The following is a 22,837-nucleotide window of genomic DNA, read 5'->3' as shown; positions in this document are numbered from 1 at the left end:
AAATGTGCACGACGAAGAGCGGAGTGGCAGGCCCAGCATCCAGACCTATGAAACTGTTCAACAAGTGGACCGAGAATTGCGATTAGATCGACAAGTGACAGGGGCCTGGCTGATAAATTTCCTCTAGTTCGACGCACTACAATTTACACAATTGTAAATGAAAAGCTCGGATATCACAAAGTGTGTGCGAGGTGGGTACCGAAAATGCTTACAGACCAACTCAAACAGCAAAGAATGTCAAGTGGACGAGCATGTTTTTACCATTACCAACAAGATGGAGACGAGTTGTTTTCACACATTGTTACAGGCAACGAGACTTGGATATCCTAGGCCACTGCAGAAACAAAACAACAATCAATGCAGTGGCGCCACTCCTGTTTACCAAAAAAAAAAAAAAAAAACCAAGCAATCTCCATACTTGAGTCTGAAAATGATGGCTGCCGTTTTCTGGGACAAAAAGGGCATTTTTTTGGTTGATTTCATGAAACATGGGACCACAGTTACAGCTTACGTATACTGTGAAATGCTCTACAAACTGAGATGTGCAATCAAAAATCGATAGTGCAGGAAACTATCTTCTGGAATTGTCTTCCTTTATGACAACGTGCACCCTCGCACTGCTGCCCAAATAAAGGAGAAGATTCAAGATTTTAACTTTTTGATCACCCACCCTAAAGTCCCGACCTTACACTAAGTGACAAGTTCCTCTTCTTGCACGTGAAACAATGGCTTTGGAGACAATGGTTTGAAGGCAACAAGAAACTCAAGACCGCCATTGTCAACTGGTTCAATTCCCAGGTGGCGAACTTATGCAGAGGGACTAAAGAAACTGGTGCAGCGGTGTGAAAAGTGCTTGAAAATTAATGGTATGATGTAGAAAAGTGAAGTAGGTTTGTACTAAACTAAACCCACCAATACAAACTTTTACTAACGAATATATATATTTTTGGGGACCAAATAGCCCTTACTTTTTGGATAACCCTCGTACAGGGTGTCTGCACAGAGCCGTGAATACAAACCATTTTGCTTGTCGTAACAAGCTCCTAGTGGGGCATGCTGACTGCAAGAAGCTGAGACTGTATTTTATAACAATTCTTTTGAATTGCCTTTTGTCACTGGCTCACATATTGCCGTAGCTCCATTATTTCAAGTATCACCAACCTGGAGTTATGAATGATGACTGAATAGGATAAGAGGAAAATAATCCTTGCGCAATATCGCTGTTTTTGATTAGCCTACTGCATCTCTTAAATCTATGTCGCCAAATGTGCTTAAATAATTTTATTGCAAACCAGTCAACTTTTTTTTTTTGGTTCAGATTCAGGCATGTTCTAAGAATATCGGTTCAGGTACAGATTACAGCTCAGATAGTTCAGTTTATTTATATAGTTCAGATTCAGTCATTATGGCATTGTGCATAAAAGGCGCAGATAATATCTCCACCCTCCATCATTTATGAGATCAACTGCTATTCCATCTTTTCCAGCCACTTTTCCCCTTCACATATTTTGCAAAGGTTTTCTGGCTTTATCTACAACTACATGTGAGGCTTCGGTTTCTTTTCGTCAACGATGCCAAATGATGGAAATGTGATTACTCTAATAATGAGCAATTCAGCAACTAATACTGGAGTTCACAGCAACCAGCAGGCTACTTTGTGGCATAGAAAAGACCACTAACTGCGCCAGTCAAGAAACATTAGGTGTTTAAGCTAAATCCAATTTTTACAGCTCTTGACAAAGTATGCCATATTGAACCACTCTTTCACATACATCTGTTGCACCAGCAGTACTCCTAATTGTGATTATGTATAGACCCAACTCCAAACCGCATAATTATTCAGTAATACTGAGCCCTAATGAGTAATTAGCCTGCAGGCCAGAGTCAAGAGATTCTGAGTCTGCAACTCTTAGTGAGGCCACTATTCTACGAGTTTGAATGAATCTGAACATGTGGTTGCATGAAGGGGAGTGCACGATTTCGAGCAGGCTTGACCAAGTACGAGTTTATGAACCCATGAGTCATACCCCAATCAGAAGGGAAACTCAGCGACACTTGGGGCAAGTGAACTTCATCGTTAAGTGTCGTTCACAGGCTGTCAGATGGAAAGGTTTAGTGACACTTGCTATAGAGTGCACTTGCCAGTGAGTGTGTTCAACGAACTTACTTCGCGGCGCTGAAGTGTGTAGACTCAATAGCAGCGCTTAAAGAATAAATAAATACTCACTGCAGAATCGGCACTGATTCTAAGACCACTTTTTCAGGATTTCAAATGTTGAGTTTCATTGTGATATCAGTGAAGTCAAAAACGTTCATTTTCAGCTTAAAGCATTCATTTTTGACACATCAAATTATCTAACTGCCATTTCGACCCTCTGGTTTACGGACATATCTTTCGCTAGCACTGGCTCAAAATGAATAGACGTGTTAATGACATTATAGTATTTATATTTTTCATTGCTAAGGTTCTTCTAGTTAAGCATCTTATTACGACACAAACTTTATGGACACTCTGGACGCATTACTGCTGTTGCCGTCGGCGTCGCCGTGATGTTTTATATAGAGTCCAAGGGCGATAACAACGTTGTGCATCGTATGCTGTATGTGAGAAGTGTGGAAAGCCGATGATCACAGCTCAATCTGGGGCGCACGCGAAGGAGAAAGCGGAGAGCAAACGTGCTGTTTTCCATTGTGCGCAAGGCTGTGGGGGAATCGGAAGGAAGGGGGCGGCATCATGCTCTGGGAGCAGCTGCGCTTTTCGCAACCGGGTGCAAGGGTAACTGACTCGCGTAACAATCTCGCGTGCCATATATGGAGGCAAGAGGGGAGGCAGCACGGGAGGGAAGGGAGGCAGTTTTGACTCTGCCAACAAGTGTGTACTTTGCGAGTTGTGCGTGCCATACCTGGAAAATGACCTGCAGACTGCTCATACCTTGTGAACGCAGTGTGTTTGCCGCTCTTGCGTTGAAGCGGTAGATCGCACAAAGGTCGCTTTGCTCGCTGCTGCTGTCGCGTTGCTCAAACCAGCGATTTGACAGCGAGTGTCCATGCTCATCGAGTGTGATGTTTTCATGTTTGCCTGTGCGGGCTGACACCACGCTTGTTAATTCAGCTAGTAAGCGAATGTTTCCAAGTTTATACAGCTTATAAAACTACTACCCTTACTTATTATAGCTGTGCACTAATTTGTTATCGCAATCGATGCTTTGCCTTGCGGGTGAAACTGCAGCTTTTTTTTGTAATAGAACAGTAACCATTTACAAAATTTCAAATGCTGAGAATCAGACTGTTACGTCTCAATGCTATTTGCAACTCCACAGAACTGGAGACAATAAAACTGCAGCGCTATGCAAATGTGAGGTCAGTGGTGTCTTTCGGTTTATGGGAAAGCTATGCAGGCAGGCCACGACACAGCGGCTGTACGCTGCACAAATTAGTGTACATTGGCGGTGCTCTTCAGCCAAGGGGACAGTCGGCACAGCATGGATGTTGACTGTTGACAGATCAACAAAAGACCCCTCTACCTGAACCTGACAACCTAAACTAATTGATGTAAAAGGCCAAAGTCGAATGCTACCATGGGAATGGCTTCGACTTCAGATTTCCAGACTGCTGCGCTCTTGCGCCACATGCGGGGGCAAAGGTGCAAGATAGGAGACGGAGTTCAGCGGAACAGTGCAATATCATGGGTGGGATTTTGCAACTGATTCGACGATTGTGATTAGCTGCGATACAGTCATCAGATTCCCTAGTCTAGTCTTTTAAGGAAAATTATGGTAAAAAAGTAGCAGTTTCACCCGAAAGCTAAAGCATAGATTGCGATAGCAAATTAGTGGCCAGCTATACGAAGTAAGGATAGTAGTTTTATCGGCTATATAAACTTATGAACATAGGCATACTAACTAAATTAACAAGTATGGTGTCACGCGCACAAGCAAACATGAGCACAACTCACTCTACGACCGCAGATACTCACTGGAAAAACGCTGGAGTAAGGAAGAGCAGCCACAGCAGCTAGCGAAATGACCTTCATGCTGCGTCTCGCATTAACGCGAACTAAGCCGCGAAAACACAGTGCATGGGCAGACCCTGTCCCCATTCCAGATGGCTTTCAAGATACAGCAGCACGGGAGGGCACATGCCACCGCCCAAGCCTATCCAAGCCGCCCGGAGTAGACCGACGCCCCCCCCCCCCCTCCGACCCCCTCCCGGGGCCTTGCTCCCCACTTTCTTCGCCTGCGTGCGTGAGATTAAGCCGTGATCGCCGGCTCACCCTTGCACGTTTTCACTTGTACATGCAGCATATGGCACACGGTGATGATTTTATCGCCCTTGGACTTTATGCGGTTCCTCAAGGTGACGCCGACAACAACGGCATAAATGCGCCAGAAGTGTCCATATAATTGCTATCGCAATAATATTGCCTAACTTAGCAAATAACGACGTGCTGTCTCAGTTTACTGATCAAGACTTCCAAAAAATACAAATTGCACTTTTCTTTCCCGCCATGGCAGCTTCTCGCCACCGTTACATTCACTGCGATGAAGTGTCCCCAACTCTAAGTTTCCCTAAAATTGCCCGTCAAGCTCGCATCCTTTCCTAGAGACTGGAAACATGGAACAAAGCTCAATTGCCTGCTGGTAAATAAAATTTTCTCCCAGGCTATTATTCGAAAGACTGGAAATTTAGCTCGTTGCGCATTATCTCACCAACCCACTCTAACAGCAGAGGGAAAGCACGTAACTACCAGCAAAATAGGGAGTATAATAATAATAATGATAATAATAATAATAATAATGATAATAATAATAATAATAATAATAATAATAATAATAATCCTATTTTATGTCCACTGCAGGACGAAGGCCTCTCCCTGTGATCTTCAATTACCCGTGTCCTATGCCAACCAATTTCAGCTAGCACCTGCGAATCACTTAATTTCATCATAACACTTAGTCTACTGCCGTCCTCGACTGCACTTCCATTCTCTTGGCACCCATTCTGTAACCCTAATGGTCCATCGGTTATCTAACCTATGCATTACGTGACCTGTCCAGCTCCATTTCTTTCTCTTAATGTCAATTAGAATATCAGCTATTCCTGTTTGCTCTCTGATCCACACCACTCTCTTTCTGTCTCTTAAGGTTATGCGAAACATTCTCGGTCCATCGCAAGAGGGTGTATATATATATCGCAAAGGAAAAGAACAGAGAAAAGGTCGGGGCAATGTATAACATGAAATGTGTTGCACGTAGTATTATGTTGTGTTTTATATCCTCCTTGCGCCCTTTCCTTTCCTTGACCTGTGTGTGTGTGTGTGTGTGTGTGTGTGTGTGTGTGTGTGAGAGAGAGAGAGAGAGGGGGGCATGTCCAGCAAGCAACTGCGACAGATGCAAAAGAAACAAATAAGACGGCGAGAAGAAAGGGCGCAAGGAGGATATAAAACACAATATGATACCTTGTGCAACACATTTTGTGTTATACATTGCCCCAATCTTTTCTGTTCTTATTGTTTGCGAAACGTTTCAGCAGCCTGTCAAGCCTGACAGACAAGTGTGCCGGACATAGCGGTGCTGAGGATAGTGGAACGTTTCTCCACAAACACCGTTCGCCGAGCGTAGTAAAGCTATAACCGCACCGCACGTGTGTTAATTATTGTCAGTGCAGACGGGTCACAATATCTGGCGAACTCAGCAACAGGCGCCATGCAGCAGCATTCTCCCCTATTTCGCGAGTGTTGCTTAGTGTCGGCTTGAGCAGCACGAAAACAAGCTAACAGCACGGCACGAAGTTTGCAGAAAAAGAAGGAACAAAGGAAACAGTCGGCGCCGTCTTCAGAGGCAAATGGAAGAAAAAGAAACACGTCGAAACGAGTGCAATGTCACGCTGTCTGCGTTGCGCAAGGAAACAAAGAAAAAGAAAAAAGTTGCAGTTTCACTCGAAAGGCAAAGCATCTATTGCGATAGCAAATTAGAATACAGCTATATGAAATAAGAATAGTAGTTTTATCGGCCATATAAACTTGGAAACCTTAGCTCACTAATTAACAAGCATGCTGTCAGTGCCCATGGTGTCTGCACAATGAGCGCGAACACTCACTGCCAAAACGCTGGACGCTGGTGTGAGCAAGTGCGGCAGCAGCAGCGAGCGAAGCGACCTTCGTGTGGTCTATTGCTTACAGCACGTGTACAAAGGTATGAGGCATTTGCAGATCCCTTTTAAGGCGTGCGCGACAGCACGTGGCCGTGCAAAGTAAGCACTTGGCAGAGTCAAAGCCAATCTGCGTTCTGCCGCATCACCAGTCGGCAAATAGAAACCAATTAAAAAGAAAAACGAAAAAGTAAATAGAAACCAAGGTCATGCCGTAATAAATTTGCTTTTCCGAGCACGTTCTGCATTGATCCAAGAAATTCCCAGTTTCGTGCGAAAGGTGAAGCATCGATTGCAATAGTAAATTAGTAGATAGTTAAATGAAGTAAGGTTATCGATTGCATAAACCTGTAACAATTCACTTACTAACTAAATTAGCAAGCATGGTGTATAGTGCGCACAAGCAAACATGAACACATCACATTCAATGACTGAGGACATTTGCTGTCAAAACACTGGCGTGATTAAGCGCAGCAGCAACAGCGAGCGAAGTGAGCTTTGTGCTATCTATCGCTTCAACGCGAACTAAAAGGCGAGAACACAGCACACGCAAAGCTCTGAGCTGTCAGCCCACCTAGACACTACCCCCAAAGCAGATCGCTTTCAAGATAAAGCCCACACGACAGCACATTGCTGCTGAAGTCCAACGAACCCACTACCTCTCCTAGCCCCGGTTCCATGCACGTGACTGAAGACGAGATATATTGTGCAATAGTAGGTTCTCCTTGCCCGTGGTTGCGAAATATGCAGTTGCCAACGGAGAACAATACCGCCCCCGCCCTCCTTGCCAACCCTCACGGCCTTTCGCATGCCTGCTTGAGCCATGATCATTGGCTCCCCTTGCGCACTTTCACTCGCACATACAGCATGCGGCGCATGGCGACGGTGTTATCGCCCTTGGACTTTATACGGATCACGGCAACGCCGATGGCAAAAATGCGTCTGGAGTGTCCATATATAATTGCTATAGCAATAAAAGATGTTCAGGTCAAATATGAATACGATATGAACAGCTACAAGTATGGGTGAGCGAGGAACAATTGAGTGTCCTTTTCTACAGGGCGCGTCATCTTTGTGTCGAGCACGGGAATGGCAGCCGCCTGGGTACTCTGGAGGCAGCCAGTGACGTCTAACGGTAGATGCTAGGGTCGAGATAAGAAGTGTCTGGGCACGGAGCAGCTGTCGCAGCTAATCTCGGGCCCAGCCACTACCGTTAGACATCGCTGGCTAGCTGTGGAGTGCCCTGGTGGTCGCTGTTCGCACTCTACACAGGGGGGTGTGCACCGTACACTTTTGATGTTGCTGCACTGTTGTGCTTCTTAATGAAGATTTTGCACCTGGTAACGCACACTTTATTAGCAGGAGGAGACGAGTAGCCAGGGCTTGTAGTACACGTACTAACAGTCAGCTGCACATGCATTCATGTTAATGAACTGAAAATGTCTCCCATGTAAACAATATTTTCACAAGTTGTTGAAAGTACAGGAAATGAAAAGGCGTTGTTTCATTGCATATTTTGTTCTGAGTATCAGTCTCACATATGTTCAGAACTGATGGTTGCATGAGGCAGTAAAAACAATATTATTGACAGACTGCTCGCATATAACCACCGTCACAAAATTACACGGCACTGAGGTCATAAGAGCAATCTGCTGTTACAGGGAAACAAATGAAAAAGAAGTAAGCCCAATCGGGTATTGCTTCATCAGAGGATGCACATGAGCTGACTTGGTCATTTGTTCACTGCTGGCCATCAAGCTAAAATAACGCCCTGAGTAGATTATCACCACCACAAACATTCCATTTTTGGTTAAAACCGTTGCCTAACTTGCAAAGAATAATTCACTGAAAAAGCGAAAACAGCATTTTTATGAATTTACTCAGCACATCATCTGCTAGTGGGAAAGGGAAGCCAACAGGCATTTAATGGCAGCAGTCATATGTTCAAAGATCGCAGTGGCCATGCAGCAGCACCATAAACACCCTACTGCCGTTGTAAGCGCCTCGTTTTGACTTCAAGCAAATGCCATCCTCGTGTCACAGAGAAACAATGGGCAGGATGCACTTACTGGCAGCTATGGTGGCCCACCAGGGCAGTCCAGTACTTGTGTGCAGTAAGTCAAGCAGCTGCTGTACTATGCCTGACGGTGACCACCCTCCTAACCCAACAGACTGCAGAGTAGGCACCACCGTGTCGTCTCCCAGGGATTCCACAAAGCTTTCGACAGGCACTACCGTTGGTGCTGGTGGCACAGCAGGGACGACTGTCTCTGCATTTGTCTGTTCCAAGTGTTGGTCATATATGAATGGTAGACAAAATGGTAAATCAGCAGCTCATCCAGACTAACAACACATGAAAAATATTTTTAGAGACTTTCTCAGTGCATTCACTGATGGGCGATTCCACGAGAGATCAACATGGGTAAAAAAATTCATATTTTAGATTTCATTGAACATTTTACATTTCATGCGCATATGATTCGGTAGCACTAAAGTTAACATGGTTTCTTTGCCAAATAAATACTTTAGGAAGAAAAAAAATAATGCGATTCTTCAGTGTGGAGGCGCCTATTTCATGCACAAGGCATGTTCACAAATTCACAACAATGTGAAATACAATATATTACAGCTACAAAGTAGTACTGTCAAAACTGATCAACAAAGCGAAAATAAGTGATATTAGAAATTATAATGTGAGAATGACAAGAAGCCGTAAAAAATGGATGCAGCCTGAAATCAGTCAGAAGGAAACTTGGCATAGGACAAACCAAAATGTATGCACTGATGGATAAGCAGGGTAATATCATCAGCAATCTTGAAGGTATAATAAAAGCAGCGGAAGAATTCTATAGTGACCTGTACAGTACCCAGAGGACTCAGGAGTACTCTATTTGAAACAATAATGAACAGTATACAGAAACTCCTCCTATAACTAGAGATGAGGTCAGAAGGGCCTTGCAAGGCATGAAACGGGAAAAATTGGCAGGAGAGGATGGAATAACAGTCGATTTAATCAAAGATGGAGGAGATATAATGCTGGCGGCTCTCTATACAAAGTGTCTATCGACTGGAAAGGTCCCAGAAAACTTGAAGAATGCAAACATTATACTAATCCACAAAAAGGGAGACGTTAAAGAACTGAAAAATTATCGGCCCATTAGATTACTCCCCGTATTATACAAAATATTTACCAAAATATACTCCGATAGAATGAAGGCAACACTGGACTTTAGTCAACCAAGGGAACAGGCTGGCTTCAGGAAGGGATACTGTACAATGGATCACATCCATGTCATTAATTAGGTTATCGAGAAATCTGTAGACTATGGTTTCGAGAAATCTGTAGACTATCTGTAGACTATGATATGGTTTTCATAGATTACGAAAAAGCATTTTTACGAAAAAGCATTTGATTCAGTAGAGATACCAGCAGTCATAGAGACATTGCGGAATCAAGGAGTAAAGACCGCTTACATAAATATCCCGGAAAATATCTACAAAGATTCCACAGCCACCTTAATCCTACACAAGAAAAGTAGGAAGATACCCATAAAGAAAGGAGTCAGACAATGAGACACAATCTCTCCAATGCTATTCACTGCGGGCTTGGAAGAAGTATTCAAGCTATTAAACTGGGAAGGTTTAGGAGCAAGGATCGATGGCGAATACCTCAGCAACCTTCGGTTTGCCGATGACATTGTTCTATTCAGCAACACTGCGTACGAGTTACAAGAAATGATTGAGGACCTTAATATGGAGAGTGTAAGAGTGGGGCTGAAGATTAATATGCAGAACTCAAAGGTAATGATAAATAGCCGGGCAAGAGAACAAGAATTCAGGATCGCCAGTCAGCCTCTAGAGTCGGTGAAGGAGTATGTTTACCTAGGTCAATTAATCACAGGAAACCCTGATCACGAGAAGGAAATTCACAGAAGAATAAAAATGGGTTGGATCGCATACGGAGACATTGGAAGCTCCTGACTGGAAGCTTGCCATTATCATTGAAAAGGAAGGTGTACAATCAGTGCATTTTACCGGTGCTGGCATATGGGGCAGAGACTTGGAGACTGACACAGAAGCTTGAGAACAAGTTAAGGACCGTGCAAAGAAGGATGGAACAAATAATGCTAGGCATAACTTTAAGAGACAGAAAGAGAGCAGTTTGGATCAAAGAGCAAACGGGTATAGACAATATTCTAATAGACATTAAGAGAAAAAAATGGCGCTGGGAAGGTCATGTAATGTGCAGTTTAGATAACCATTGGACAATTAGGGCGACAGAATGGGTACCAAGAGAAGGGAAGTGCAGTAGAGGATGGCAGAAGACGGTGGTGCACCAAAATTAGGAAATTTGCGGGTGCTAGTTGGAATCAGTTGGCACAGGACAGGGGTAATTGGAGATCGCAGGGAGAGGCCTTCATCCTGCAGTGGACATAAAATAGTCTGATGATGATGATGATGATGAGCCCTTAACCTATTCAACAATTGTGCCGAATATTCTTGCTGTATCACAAATTACCATTTCTACAATTCGCCTCAAATTTGAAGTTTTGACAAAAATGAACACTATGTAAAAATCAAAATAAGAAAAACCCTCATCGTAAATTTTTCTCAAAATCTCGTGAACAGCTGTTCACAGGCACGTGAAACAGTATATTAAAAAACATGTTGCATTATTTTGTTTGTAATGACAATACAGATAGTAGAAATGAGAGCTTTGCCAGAATGGAGCAAGGTGCTAAGAAAAAGGGACATTGGGGTAAACAGAACGTGCATAAGGCTCTGACTTGCCTAAACTTGACCGTGATTGCGAGATAAAGGCAGTTTTGGTAAACTAGAATTATTATTTCAACCACGCCGTTCTAAGATGTACAAATGTCCTACATATATTCGCGGAATCTAATGAATACATTATTGTGCCAAAAAAGGAAAATAAAGACTTTGGAAGGAAGAGTACGAAACGACAGAATGAGCGCTGATTCATTAGATCCCAACCAACTCGCCCAGCAACAAGTTTTATTCGTGGAATGATGCCTCTCCTCAGCCATCATTGGCGCCCATATTTAGTTCACACTTTCAGATGCAGCTGCGGTAAAAATTGTCTCTTTTGATTGAGTTGGTAGAGTGTAGCAGAATGGGGAGTGGATCCACGGGAGGCAGTGGCAGACGGATCAAGTGAAGTAAAATATGTTGAAATTTTGTGGCAGTGCAGCCACCGCCTTAACCAGAAGAAGCTACGTGCACTCCGGTTGTTTCGAATGTGCTGCTGTCTGCCGTCTACTCAAGAGCTGCCTTCTGCTCGACAACTCCAAGATAGGGCACCGTGCTTTCCATTTCAGAAGCGTTTATTTAGTTTATGGTTTTTCAGGTACAGTTGGTGTCCAAATTACTGCCCCAGCGATGGCGCTCTTTGGGTAACAAAAGGTAATCTTGAATGTTATGCTCTTGCTGATTGCAACCGCCGGAAGCAATTGGAGCGCCGGTAATACATCATAGGCACCATCCTTTAAACACCACCTATAGGTGATGGTAAAGTTATCTTACATATTATAAAAGATGAACCTAATGTGGATTAACTATGGAGTCAGTCTAGTACACCTTCATTTTTGCCTCCACTTCGTTCAGGTAGGAGCTGTCAGTTTTACATCTGGTTGTATGAGGCGTGAACGACCTTGAAACAGACGACAGGCCAGTTTTGTGCTGAGGGTTCTGCACACACCCCACAGTCGTCCTTTGCCATAGACAAGCGCTAGCAGTGTTCGCAGTGATTTTAGTTGTGAGTGGAGCAGCAATGGCTCACTGTTACAGCGGTGATAGGGTTTTTTGTGCAGATTACTTGAAGGTGCACAAAAAGAAAATAGCACTTCAAAGAAATTTCCGTAAGGTTGGAGACATTGGCATATCTGCATTGCAGAAGCTCTCGCCGCAAGCTGCTCGCCATGCTTAGGATGGCGACCAGATATGCCAAAATTGCTTCCAGAGACTAAAAGAAATGCTCTATTTTTTTCATGATTCCCCTGCTGAAACAGCTGATAAATTCGTACCATAAGAAGATGAACTTGGAGGTGGAAAGCAGTGCTTACACCCACTTGAAACTTTGCTTCACGTGCGTCAGCAGAAGTCGGATTTGTGACTAAGAAACTTTCGCCTGGTGCAAAAGCAAATTCAACTCGGTGCCACTGCAAGGTCCAAATCTCACTCTGTAGAGTGCAAGCGCCGTTTGGACCCCTCACGTAACAAATGTGGCGTGTGCGCTGAATGGTTCACCAGCTTTAAAGAAGCTTATGACCCGTGCTCATCGTACCAAGAGTGAATGCACTTGTTGACTCTGCAGCCAAGCCAACTGGAGCGCCGAAAAGTCCAAGCTCTTATTCCAAATTTGTCAGCCTATACGATACACAAATCCCGACGCTGGCGCGAGAGGCATGGAATATGGTCAGCACCAGACGCAGCCGAGAAAACATGGCTGAACCCAAGAGACGTCCAGACCGCTGTGGAAAATCATACTAAAGACGAGCATTGGATGTTCTCAGCAGAGTCCCAACAAAAAAGATGTAGTATCTGCTTTGATTGAGGGGAACAAAGAGTATGCTGCCAAGAGATTCATGACCCGCTCAGTACGAGAGACCTATAGTCTCTTTAAGGAAGTCAATCCGGATACATCTAATGGGCTCTCAAAGTTTTATTCCCTCCGGCCAAAATGGGTTCTTCTTGCTCCACAACAAGAAGTGTGCCTTTGCATGTATTGCGCCAACGCCACACAGTGTGTTTCCGCACTAGAAGAGCTCACTGAAGGTGCCTACACAATTAACCAGCTCAAAGAACTATGTCTTTGCACTTTGCCCACGACTGATTGTTTCCTGGGCGATTGCCATTATTGTGCAAAAGAGGATGCTTTAACTACTACAACTTTGGGAATCCCTGAAGAGACAGAGGTAAACTATGCAGTACAGGAAAATGGCGACCTCGTCAAAAAGACAACACAGGCTACTGCCTTTCTGCAGGAGCTTGGTGTATGGCTTGTCAGGTGGATCACCCATGACTACATAAGGGGCATTCAAGCACCAGCGATACACAATGCCAAACAGAATCAACAACACGGATCCCGTGTCTTCCATTTTGACTTTGCAGAGAATTGGACAGCTGTTGTACCGAACAAAGTACAGTCATACTATTGGCAAAAAACAAGTCTCGCTATTTACGTGTGTCGTCACGAGTAGAGGATCTACTTAAAGTTTTGCTGTCATCAGTGATGATGTATGTCATGATGCCGCCCACGCTTGCTTTGTACTGGAAAAATCCATGAGTGCATGTAGGAAGAACTTCAACTTGACACACGTTACACACGCGTCTGACGGCGCCAGTAGCCATTTTAAAAACAAGCATCAGCTTTATGAGCTGTTAAAGAAGGAGCATGCGTCAGCGAAGTGACTTCTTTCAGCCACAGGACATGGAAAGAATGCTTGCGATGGTGTTGGTGGCCTTAGTAAAGCACCAAGCCTCGCTCTACAATATCAGAGCAGCCAGCACTACAGTCATTAGGTCAGCCTCCGAGATGGTGGTGCAGATGACCGCAACACTGAAAAACGTAAAACTGCTCAATGCAGATGCGGATGATGTAGAGAACTTTCGCCACCTCAAAAAGAACCAGTGGAAATCTTTGCGACGTGTTCCAGGCATACGGTCTTGGCACATTTGGTTAAGCGAGCCTGATGCTACCAATTTCGATCGCATTGTGTTAGTGTCTCGCACTGCTGCAGGTAATTGGAAAAGGATCAAACCTTTCTGAGCATATACGCGGCTATGCTCGAAGTGCCTGGTTCCCTCTCTCTGCCTCCATGCTGGAGCACTTCAATGCGGCATATCCGGATCATCAACAAGCGTACACTGACGGGTCAGTAAGTCAACCAGCAAGTAACTGTGCCATAGTGTATTGGATTCCCTTCATTAGAACTGCGTGATCTGGCCCTCTGGATCAGTTGGTCTTATAGAAAAATACGGAAAGAGCTGCCGCCACTGCTGCTGCGCTTCGTAAACTGAGGACGTGTTCTCAACACGGTATTATCGTTTCGCATTCGTCAGCGATGTATAAACAACTATCCCGTGCGTTGTATACCAGCAAGTTTGGCCGAGAGTTCATCTGGTCCTGCCAATACTTCAATGAAGAAAGCAAGGCTCTACTTGAAGCTTTGCACAGAAGGCAATTTCCTCATGAGTGCGTGGAACAGGTAGTGTTTCACAAAAGACCGAAGTTTCTGAGAAAGGAAGTGTCGTGCTTCTTTCCAGCTTTTCTAAGAAACTAACTTTCCAAAAAGTGGTGACCCTTAGGGACTGTGAACTTTTTATTATATAGTAATCTAACAGTTCCTTGTTTTATTTTTCTTAAGAGGCAATAAAATGAGCAATCGCTGGCACTATCTGCCAGCTAACCCTGCCTTAACCAACACCATTGCCACTCCTACCACAGCCTCTTAGGTTATATAATGACGCTTATATAATGATCAGTATGACATTTTTAGAGGCATTTACCAGCCGTACATTCTGTTACGTGTGCACATTCATAGAGAGTTAACCGTTAATTCTGTAGCACACAAAGAAATACAAACCTACATTAACAGAAGGCACAAATTACCTACGCTGCAAGGTTCGCGCACTTTCTGTGAAATGAAAGGAGCCATGTAAAGGTTTTGTTGACGCTTCTTTATTCCCATTCAAGCGAATGGGTATAGCACTAAACACACTTTTATGTATAGGTATTAGCCATAAGGCCAAAACTGCCTTCATCTCGCAATCACGGTCAAGTTTAGGCAAGTCAGAGCCTTATGCACGTTCTGTTTACTCCGATGTCCCTTTTTCTTAGCACCTTGCTGCACTCTGGCAAAGCTCTTATTTCTACCGCCTGTGTTGTCATTACAAACAAAATAATGCAACATGCTTTTTAATATTTTTTTCTGCGTGCCTGTGAACAGCTGTTTACGAGATTTTGATAATTTTTTTTTTATTTTTACTTCTAAATAGCGTTCATTTTTGTCAAAACTTGAAATTTGAGGCGAATTGTAGAAATGGTCATTTGCGATACAGCAAGAATATTCAGCACAATTGTTGAATAGATTAAGGTCTCACAGTCCACCAAATTTCAAAAGGCTTAATGGGTTGGTTTAGTTGATAAAAAATTGTAAATATAGCAACTTTTGAAGATTGTAGCAAATTAAGGAGTTTTTCTAAAACTTCCATTTTGCACGGAAACCTCAAACAGTGCTAGCTGACCCTTGTTTACGTCTACGTTTTACACACAAAAATGTATTCTTTGTAGCTGTAAAATATTGTATTTCACATTGTTGTGAATTTGTGAAAACGCCTTGTGCATGAAATAGGTGCCTCCACACCAAAGAATCTAGTTATTTTTTTCCTCCTAAAATATTCATTTGGCAAAGAAGCCACATTCACTTTAGTGCTACCGAGTGATACACACATAAAATAAAAAATATTCAATGAAATCTAAGATATGAATTTTTTTACCCATGTTGGTCTCTCATGGAATCACCCTGATAACAAACATCTGGTACCTCGGCCAACTTTTTGGGGCACCCAGTCATAGTCACTGCTAGAAGGGTGGCTATGACTGGACACCACAACAGCCACTTTTGTTATACCCATCTCTTCACTGCATGAAATGTTAACTTGGTTAAGTTAGTGCCTAAATGTGCTCCAGCTTGACTATAAAGGTTCCATACAAAACACTATACTGAGACCAGTGTTTTTATTGTAACAGCTTTAAAAGGAAATTCTGTGCCTACCACTGCTTTTTTACTGAAATTTTGCAGCAGGGCTGAACTTTTTGGTTTGTACGAGGCTCCTGGCATCTTTCGCTGCTCCAGTTCATCTTGGAAATATGAAACACTGCCATAAATGAAACTCATCAGTATAGATGTGAGTTGCTGAAGACACACAGACTGGTTTTCTTGCGTGTTGGTAACTAAAAGTAAGAATGAAGCAGCCAAAGAATGATGCGAAGTGTTTTAGTGAAGAATTTGGACCAAGAAATGTCAATTTGTTGCAAAACCTGAGTAAAAGGAAGGCAGAAGTAAGCACTAAATCTTATTTTTATGTTGTTACAATAAAAAAGCAGGCCACTGTACAAGCACATTGGAATCTAGATTACGATTTCAATCTGTACCACAATAAACTTTGTGGTGGCTCATAGTTAAATCATCCAAGCTCTCGATAGCCACACTTTCTCAGATTGCTCTACCCAAGGCAATCCGAGAAACTAAACTAGAAAATGCAACCCGAGAAATTTCCACATGTACCATATTGCAGAAACACACTAGACACCACACACATTTCGAGAAAATGTCTAGATTATGAAGTGTAGTACTTACTGATTGGTTCATGATGTTAAAAAAATTTAATTATGGAGTTTTACATGCTAAAACCATGATTTGGTTATGAGGCACACCGTAGTGGGAGACCCTGGAATAATTTGGACCACCTGGGGTTCTTTAAAGCACACCTAAATCTAAGTGCACGGGTGTTTTTGCATTTCGACCTCATCAAAATGCAGCTGCCATGGCCAGGATTTCATCCCGCGACCTCGTGCTTAGCAGCCTGACACCATAGCCACTATGCAACCACGGCGGGTGGTTCATGATGTTTAATCCTAAAGTGATTACAGGGCTGCGAGAGATGCTGCAGTGGAGGTTTCCGGGTTAAATTTGACCACGTGGGGATGTTTAATGGGAACCTCTATTATGTGCACTTAAATCCAAGTACACAAGTGTTTTTACCACTCAACTCCACTGAAATGCAGCTGTTCTGTGATGGTCTGTGTGTTACATTCAAAATAAACACGTTCAGTCATTCTCAAGTGTTTACCACAAAGCATGTCCTAAATCTTGTCAAGCGAGGCAATATCTCAGAGATAAGCAAACAAGTTTAAAAGGGCACCAAGTAGAAAAAATAACAAGCTCAAATATAATGTTACTTTTCTACAATACCGAAAAACAATATAGCACCATGACGAAATGCCTTGTAAGCCAGAAAAGATGCAAAAATAAAAGACAGGTGGCAACGCCACTTCGAAACTCCTGCACCAGCTCATTGTGACACCATCAATTTTGACGGCGTGTGCTTGGGCCTAGTTAATTTTTTATCAGCAAACATGGACTACATTGTATCTTAAAAAAGGCAAACACCACATTCAGCAAGCTTCAAGAACCTTTAAGGTGCAACAATGGCCCATTTACAAAAAGATTTTGAAATCACTGACATCACACCAATGGGTTCTGGACTGAAATTAGGTAAATTAAACTGACTTTCATTTTCTCTTATAATAATCAATCTCTCACCATAAAATTAACAAGGAGTAGTGAAAGAATATTCCATTAGTCTAAACAGATTTTGATGTTGCCAGAAAGAGAAGGCATACGACCTAATGTGCTTTTAAGCGCCAGTGGTGCTCAAATAAAATTTTGTCCATTTGGCTTTTATAAATTGTTGCTTCATTTCTAGAGGCTAAGCATTCTAACAGGATAGCACCACACTGGTTACAACAGGGATTTGTAGGTTGTCCAAGTCAGCACAAATAACTGTTTGTAATGGCAGCGTTCAAAGATGACGGGGTAAGTTTACTTGCCACCAGTCTTCACATGAAACTTGAAGAATGCAGGTTGCAATGGAGCAAACCTGCATACCTTAAAAATTTGAATATCATACAAGACAAGCAAGCGCAGACATGAAAATAACTGAAGAAAGAATGATTCCCTGTGTTAAGCTCCTTCACAAACACCATAAAATATTCTGAATATGTTGCTTAAACGGAAAGCATACAAACCTCAACTAATGCAGTCACAGCCCCCACCTTGCCAGCTTCAGATGAAAACCCTCGTCTTCGAGATACTTGGCAGTGGAAAGATATGTATTTCATGCTGTTTGACTTCAACAATGGCATCCTCTGGCAACTTCTAGCTGAAAGTAATCGGGCATGCTAAAAGAAAAAGAAAGCACATATGACATTCTCATGAAGAAAGAAACTATCAAAGTTTGCTCTGCTTAAAAATTTTTGTTGTTTAGGTACACATGCACAAACACTTGCCCACAAAAGTTTTCCTCCGGCACTAAAAAGCTAAACTTGTGCTCTACCTATGCATGCTGGCAGACAGAAAGACAAGTGCTCTGCAGGTCAGTGTGAGTAGTATACAGGGTGATCATTTTTAAGTTTTATGAAATTTTTAGAAATCGCCTGTTGCAGATAACATGATTCCAATCCTTTATCTGGATTGTTTAGAGAGGCAGACATTACTTGCATGAAAAATTTAAACACATATTCAACTAATTAAAATGTTTGACTTATTAATGTTTTAAATGCTTTACGACACTATCACAATTAACAAATTGTAGCTGGTGAGTTTGCAAGATGAATCAACTTAAATTGAATTTCTAGGATGACACCAGTTTCGAGATATGATTTCCTAAAGCGTGGGACAAAATACCGTATAAGCCCGATTCTAAAGCGCACCTTTTTTTAAAATAAAAAGTGCATTCGTATTTGCATGCATGTTGCAATCATAACTAATTCTCAAAATCAAAAATGAAACCAATTCTTACTAAAAATAAAAAGCCCAATGCAAGATAGCTGGCCAAACTGCCATCGAACAGATGATGTTTGTTTATGATTTATGCATGGAAAAAGGAAAAAAGATAGGAGAGAGCATAGTGGAATGCGACTCAAAGTGTGTTGTCCCAACACATGACCAAAGATAGAGGCAAAATGTGACCACAGATACAGGCAAAGCAGCCGAGCAGCTGCCAGTCGAGCCCGCACTGACTAAAAGCTACCTGTAGAATGAAGAACCAGCTACCGGGCTCGAAATGTCTTGGCAAATCTCGATTTCTGTGATCTCGACGTAAGAGAACACGTGTCAGGCCAACACCGAGCAATGCACTGAGCACAAGGACTGGCGCCACTGAGTGTTCACTCGCCGAGGCTGCCTGCGGGACGTAATACTCTCCCCTATCCTTTTCCTTCCTCCATGGGTTTATGCCTTTGTCTGCAGTCGCCATTTTCCAGTTTGCTGTATGCCTGTAATAGTGCTTCTGCTCAACTGCCTTTTGTCAAGGCAGTCCACTGGCAAGATGGAAAAAAATATGTTTGTTTGCCTTTGTATGTTCCATAAAAGTGTTTCAACACGATATGCATTAACTCAGGTTTCGTTATTTGATATATGCAGCAGAATCAGCACCAAGTTATTTTTTGTTTAATATTTGGGTGGTAATATAACTGCACATTACATTCTGGAGGTGCAGTAGACTCATGCAAATATGGTACATGGGCATTCCAGTTACCTTTTTGCTTTAATGCATAAATGAGTGTTTTGTTAAAAAAAGTAAGAGGACCAACTGTGAATTTTTATGGCGAGCTTGATGGCACGTATCTCCAAAATGGTGTCATTTTGGAAATTCATTCCAAGTGAATATGCCTCACAAAGTAACTGGCCACAATTTGCTATTGCAATATGTGCCACAAAGTAATTAAGAAGAAATTAGTGTATTCACTCAACAATCCAGCTCGAGGACTGGAATTATGTTATCTGCAACAGGCAATTTTTTAAAATTCCATAAAACTTAAAAATGATCACCTCGCATACAGGTATACTATGTGTGGCGACCTATGCGATGCCACCTTTAGTTCCAGGCCCACTGCACTAGGGCCGCAAATAAAGTTTCGCATCCTGGGGACTTCTGTGGGCAGATGTATACATCAACCAATTACGTGCGTTTGTTAGAAGGTTAATTGAGTACTAATGTTAGAGCTAATTGAACACAGCCCACAAGTGTAGGTTTACTATTTATTTGAATGTGCTCACATATGAACAACAGACCTAACAACCTCGGCCAGACGGCGCAGCTATGCCTTGCTCAGTGTGCCACCTTAGTGAAATCATTCATGTCAGTGCTCTATAGGCAGTTTGTTTACATTACTCTCTCCGTGCTCTTTCTCTTGCTTGTGGCACACACGCTGTATCTTAAACAGCAGCATGTACACTGGCTGGGAAAGTGCAATGTGAAGTCTCCCAGAGAGGTTTCCAAAAACTGTCTGATGTGGAACACCTTCTCAAGGCAGAAACGTCAAGTTAAGTGGCTGCTGTGCTTCTCATTTATGGCTTCCAACAGTATGTGGACAAAGAAGCGGTACAACGTGCCAAGTACATTTCACTTGTCAGCAGCAATGTCTACACCATCTAGCTTTAGGTATGCACCTAATTCAGTAAAATACACAAGCCACCCTGTTTACAAATGTGTGGTTTGTTTCTTTCCAATGTGAAGCACACTAACAACATTCCTGGTGTACTGAATGCCATTCACTTATTTAGTAGGTGCACATAGATACAAACTACAGTTAAACCTTAATATTACGAAATCCTCTATATAGTGAAGTATTTAACTGTTTATAGCTTAAAGTTTATAGAACGTCATATTTTTAACCTCAATACAACCAGCCGTATTTATCTGCGATTTCAATATAAAAAATATCACTGCTGCCGCAAAGGAATACCGACGCAATAAATACTGTGAGTGCCATTCATCCCATGGTTGAAATACAAGCGGTTGTTTGCAAACGCACCATTCAAGTCAAGCTCTGTGCAACAGAGTAGCTGCCGAAGCAGAGCAGTATATTTTCCAGCAGCAACATATTTAGCTGGTTACAGCATCCAAGATGCCCCGCCAGATCTCAGAGGCCATAAGCTGGCAATTGCATGTTGATTAGAGGCACTAGGTTGCACTAGTATTGGGGCATCGTATCACACACTCTATGTAGCATAGTTTCATATTCTACATGTGCCACACATCAGTGCTCAATTTGGTGTTTTTGTTTTTGTCATCACCATGTGGCAAGTCAAAAGAATGAGTAGACATAGAGGCAGTAGGGCGGTAGTACTAAATGCAACACTCTCTCATTTGTGGGTCAGGTTAGTTAGTATCTTGCAAGAAATTTCAATTGGCAAGAAAAAGGATGTTGCTGCTTGTATCAGGATATCACAGAACTCACTCTCATGATCTTGAAGTCAAAAGAAGCTATTCACGACTCACTGAAGAAAAGGACAAACTCCCAGATTCTTGTAACTCAAGTAAGTGTTTTTGGAGTGTGCACCATTCCTGCAAGAAGTACTGGGTTTAAGCAGCCAATATGGTTGTTCAGAGCTGTCATTACTTACTCGGAGGTACCACTACCTACTCCACAAAACTATGTAGGTGTTCTGTAAAAAAGACTGCTTATAGGATTTCTCTTGAACCAACGCATATAACAATGAACAAAATTTTATGATGCCATACGGGACCTCGCTCAATTTTTTGGACATGATGCATGCATGATGTTCCAAAACCGAAAATGGGGCAACCATGAACAAAGTTACTGTAATTCAGGTTGTCGCCTGACTTCTATGTGATTTTAAAGTGAAGTATTTTTTTCATATCCGACGAGTTTTGATGCTGCATTCTTTGTAGTGTGTGGAGAACAGTAGTCTGGTTCTGTGAACATAGCATTTCGTGTTGTACAACTCTGGCCGACATCAGAGGTTATGTTGGCAAGCTACAGCAGTCAAATTGACACAAAAGTTACCCCTACACTAGTCACCACAGTGCGTTCAACCTGCACTACTTTCTTTTGGCTTTCCACATGCCATAGGTCTATTATGAATAGGACTTTCATAGGTGCACTGGAAAACATAGAAGTGGTCACTGGCTCTCAAGTTCAAAAAGAAAAAAAAATTCTTACGAAATTAGATTTTTCAGCCTACATGACTATTTGGACATTTTTACGGCCCTTTGCATGTAAGTAACAATTGGTCAGTAACTGTACTTTGCATAAAGGGTCTAATTTCAGTATAGCAAAATTTCTACACAACGAAATAAAGTCGTAACTTTACCACCTTTGTTGTACCAAGATTTAACTGTATCACTTCTTTGTGTGCTCATTTCCCACAAAAACATGAGCACAATGTCTTCTCTAACTACTTTCAAAGGCTTTGCACGTGCTAGCCACACGTCTCATTAAGTCCGGGAACTAACAAGGAAAGTGCATTAGCAGAATTCCTGCTGCATGATTTCAACACTGACACATGAACTTGTTTATCTTTTATGGGTTAGCGCTTTTCACCGTCTAACAAATGTTATCGTTCAGCGCAGGATGCACCACCATGTATCGGAAGTTTCTGGAATGTTATTGATGGTTCTATCTGCTGTCTGTTGTCGCTGAACCTTGTGTAATCTGATTACATGTATGCGCGACGCGAATGGTGTAGGTCAGGACAACATTCATTTGGGCTAGATGGTGCATACTTGAATTAGTAAGGAACAGCGCGAACTAAGACGATCACAAGTGGGGAGAACGACACAGGACAAGCGCCATCCTGTGTCCTGTGTTGTTCTCCCCACTTGTGATCGTCTTAGTTGGCGCTGTTCCTTCCTAATTCATGAATGGTGTAGAACTATCTGGAAGACACGCGGGCACCAGTGACCACTATGGAATGTTCAATGGCCCGTGTATAAAAGCTGACGAGCTTGACCCGCTGATCAAATTTTCGACGATCGCCGGCTGTGTTCGCCACTGTCGCTGTTTTTTGAGTGTAGCCTGTTTTTGAGGGCACAAGTTCGCCCAATAAAACACTAGTTTCATCATTCCCAGTTT

The 22,837-nt window shown here is 42.6% G+C and overlaps 1 protein-coding gene across 1 annotated transcript in view; it reads right to left on the bottom strand.

The window, feature by feature from the left end:
• Nucleotides 1–22,837, bottom strand: part of OXA1L (OXA1L mitochondrial inner membrane protein) — a 76,712-nt gene that overhangs the window by 47,394 nt on the left and 6,481 nt on the right. The window contains exons 2-3 of the mRNA XM_075673545.1: nt 17,984–18,136; nt 8,220–8,430 (exon numbers count right to left, since the gene is read on the bottom strand). Of these exons, the coding sequence (XP_075529660.1) occupies nt 8,220–8,430; nt 17,984–18,100 (328 nt within the window). The 5' untranslated portion in view covers nt 18,101–18,136. The remainder of the gene's footprint in view (nt 1–8,219; nt 8,431–17,983; nt 18,137–22,837) is intronic.

The sequence above is a fragment of the Dermacentor variabilis genome, chromosome 1, assembly GCF_050947875.1.
Source record: "Dermacentor variabilis isolate Ectoservices chromosome 1, ASM5094787v1, whole genome shotgun sequence".
Lineage (NCBI taxonomy): Eukaryota > Metazoa > Arthropoda > Arachnida > Ixodida > Ixodidae > Dermacentor > Dermacentor variabilis.
The sequence above is the reverse complement of the archived record's forward strand: the minus strand, read 5'-3'. Positions and strand labels throughout refer to the sequence as shown.